General features: G+C 42.3%; 1 protein-coding gene across 2 annotated transcripts in view; it reads left to right on the top strand.

Annotated features, from left to right (window-relative positions):
- The window catches only part of TAF1B (TATA-box binding protein associated factor, RNA polymerase I subunit B), a 72,513-nt gene that overhangs the window by 16,343 nt on the left and 52,642 nt on the right, over positions 1 to 3,528 (top strand). For both annotated transcript variants that reach the window (XM_027113838.1, XM_027113837.1), the window contains exon 7: positions 1,786 to 1,942. In XM_027113838.1, coding sequence (XP_026969639.1) covers positions 1,786 to 1,942 — 157 coding nt within the window. The remainder of the gene's footprint in view (positions 1 to 1,785; positions 1,943 to 3,528) is intronic.

Below are 3,528 nucleotides of genomic sequence, written 5' to 3'. Positions count from 1 at the left end.
TTTTTTTTTTTTGCGGTACGTGGGCCTCTCACTGTTGTGGCCTCTCCTGTCGTGGAGCACAGGCTCCGGACGTGCAGGCTCAGCGGCCATGGCTCACGGGCCCAGCCTCTCCACGGCATGTGGGATCCTCCCGGACCGGGGCACAAACCCGTGTCCCCTGCATCGGCAGGTGGACTCTCAACCACTGCGCCACCAGGGAAGCCCGGAAAAGGGGATTTTGAGGGATAATTTGGAGAGTTTTTGCCCGAGAAAACTTGGAGTTTCTCAGGGTCATTCCTCATGCTGCTTTTTAAATCTACCCTCACTCCTTACTTTAAACACCAGTTATATCCTGACAACCCTAAAATTCCTATCTCTTGCCCATCCTCTCAACTATAGGATTTTTTATATTCAGCTACCCTCAATATTTCTGTTTGTATGCTTAATAAAATCTTACACCTGTGCAATTCTGATATCTTGATTTCTCGTCAAACCTGATCTTTTGCCATCTTCCTTGTCTCAGTGACTGGCATCTCCATTCTTCTTGTCGCTCAGTCCAAAACCCTTAGAATCCTACTTGTCTTCTCTTTTTTTCTCATTCTTCACATCCAGTACATCAGTAAATCCTCTTGACTCTGCTTTCAAAATATGTCCAGAATCCAGCCACATCTCACCATCTGTAGGGTCGCCACTCCAGTACAAGTGCCCGTCGTTGTCGACCTGGAATCGTGGTCTCCCGTGTGCCCGCCCCAGCTCCACTCTTCATAGCAGCCAGGGGAACCTTTTAAAACCATAAATGAGATCATGTAGCTCTTCTGTTTAAAACTCTCCAGAAACTTCTTACGTACTTAGAAGAAAATCTAAAGTACAAATCATGACCAACAAAGCCCTTTAGCAATATGGTTTCTTACTCTCTCCTGTCATGTCTTAACACTTGCCCCTCACCCGTGGTGCTCTCGCCACACTGGCTTCCTTGATGTTCCTTCAGGTTGACTCTGCTAATGTACTTGGTGTTCCTCTTCAGATCCTTAAGACTTATTCTCTGATTTCATTCAGGTCTCTGCTCAGATGTCACTTCCCCAAAGCGGCTTCTCTGACCACCTATGTAAAATAGCACATGTCTCTTCCCTTCCATCATTTTGTATGCCGCTCCAGTGCTATTCATCTGTGTTGTGCTTAACCATTGTCTGCAAATTTTTGTGTGGGGGGGGGCGTTTATTTACTGTCTCTCACTACTAGTATGTAGGTTTTAGGAGAGATGAGAGACTGTGCACTGTCATTTCCCCAGAGCTAGAAGAGTGGCACAAAGAATGAGGTGGATAAGTATCTGTGGAATGAATGAGTTGAGGATGGAATAATGCCCCGTGGGGGAGGATGCCTGGGGGAGGATGCCTGGAGGATGGGAGTGGGAGGGGGTGCCGCCTTAGCTAGTGTTTGGAGAGCGTCTCAGAGAAGGGGACATGTGAGTTGAGGTGTGACTCAAAGGAATTACACATTTTTTGCTTTGTAATTGTTTGTCCTTTTATTTATTTGAAAAATTGTTCCTGTTAACTATACAAAAATTCAAACAAGACAAATCCCTCCTTGGAATCTCAGCTCATCCGACTCCCAAGAAAGAACCAGCAGTTACCTTTTTGGCCAATTTTCTTCTGAATCGTAATTGCTCTTTATTGCCAAATTGTTCTTTGTAAAGATCATATCAGTAACCTAAAGATATTTAAAATACCTCTTTGGATTTTGCTGGTTTCTTCTTTGTTGTCCAAAATAGTTGCTTGTACTTTTAAAAATCTCCCTTTGTCCTTTTAGAAACAGCATCTGTCTGTTCTGGATCTCTTGACGGAGTTGAGTATTCACTGCGAAAGGAGAAGGGAATTGTGAAGATGACTGTGCCACGGACGCTAGCTTTCTGCTACCTGTCATTGCTTTGGCAGAGGGAGACAATCACTCTTGCGGATCTTCTGAGGTAAGCTGGGCCTCTCGTATAATGATGCTTCTACTGACTATCTGTGTGCACTAGGAGACAACCTTGGGTATTTTGGATTTTACAAGGAGGCTTAAATTAAGGAAGGGAAAGATTGGGCAGTCTGAATTCTAACTCTGAAATTTAATTCTCCTTGGGCTAATAATTCATCTCCATGGTTTCCTTATTTATGTAGTGGAAATAATACTATTTATCTTACAATGGGGTATTAGAAAATTAATTATCTAATGTGAGTAAAGTGCTTTGAAGATGAAAAGTGACATTTAATTAACTGAGTAGTATTATTAAGTGTTTTTCATTTTTGACAGAGAAGGTGAACAGATGACCTTTACATTGGCAAATGTTAGTAGTAGTTACACAAAAGCATACATTGGTATTGTTAAGAGCTAAAATATAGGTTGTGTTTATAAGCCAAAATTAAAAACAAAGCTATTAAAAGAACCTGTTATGTAGATAGTCAGCATTTACATTTTTCAAGGTAATCTGCCGCGTTTTATAGTTAATGAATAAATTATGGCGTTCTGTGTAAGAATTTCTCATTAAATAGAAGATGTGCCAAAATCATTAATGCGTTAATTTTCCCTTGCTTAATGTGTGTTCTAAATAATAACATCTGAGGTTTTTTTAGTGTGTAGAGTGATTTTAAGAGCACAGATTTAGAACCAGACTCCTGGGTTCAAATCCTGCCTCTGCCACTTATGTGTTATAGGACCTTGAGTAAGTTATTTAATTTCTCTCTGCCTCTGTTTCTTCATTGGTAAAATGAGGCTAATAAGAATATCTACCTCAGAGGGTTTGAGACTACTTTCAATAATTAGTACTACATGAAAAGCACACAGTGCCTGGCACGTAATAAGAACTCAATGCTGGTTATTGTTCTTTATGTTTTCTTCATCATCATCATAGGCACTAGGCCCTTTGATTAAATAAAATGCCTCTGGTAAATGAGGATAGTGCCTTTGAATTTGGCCACATCAACCAAATAACAAGGCTTTTCTTAGATGTGATTAACAGTACATGCAAGTTGAAAACTTCCCTAATACGGAAAAGGAAATAGTCAGTCATGTCCAGGAAGCGCAGAGAGTCCCATACAGGATAAATCCAAGGAGAAACACGCCAAGACACATTAATCAAACTGTCAAAACTTAAATACAGAGAAAAAATACTAAAAGCAGTGAGGGAAAAGCAACAAATTACATACAAGGGAATCCCCATAAGGTTAACGGCTGATCTTTCAGCAGAAACTCTGCAAGCCAGAAGGGAGTGGCAGGACATATTTAAAGCGATGAAAGGGAAAAACCTGTAACCAAGATTACTCTACCCAGCAAGGATCTCATTCAGATTCGACAGAGAAATTAAAACCTTTACAGACGGGCTTCCCTGGTGGCGCAGTGGTTGAGAGTCCACCTGCCGATGCAGGGGACACGGGTTCGTGCCCCGGTCCGGGAAGATCCCACATGCCGCGGAGCAGCTGGGCCCGTGAGCCATGGCCGCTGAGCCTGCACATCCGGAGCCTGTGCTCCACAACGGGAGAGGCCACAACAGTGAGAGGCCCACGTACCGCAAAA

The sequence above is a fragment of the Aethalodelphis obliquidens genome, unplaced genomic scaffold (assembly GCF_003676395.1).
Source record: "Aethalodelphis obliquidens isolate GAN/ISIS:26980383/991018 unplaced genomic scaffold, ASM367639v1 scaffold12, whole genome shotgun sequence".
NCBI classification, from domain to species: domain Eukaryota; kingdom Metazoa; phylum Chordata; class Mammalia; order Artiodactyla; family Delphinidae; genus Aethalodelphis; species Aethalodelphis obliquidens.
Note: the sequence above shows the minus strand (reverse complement) of the source record. Positions and strands in the feature narration are given on the sequence as shown.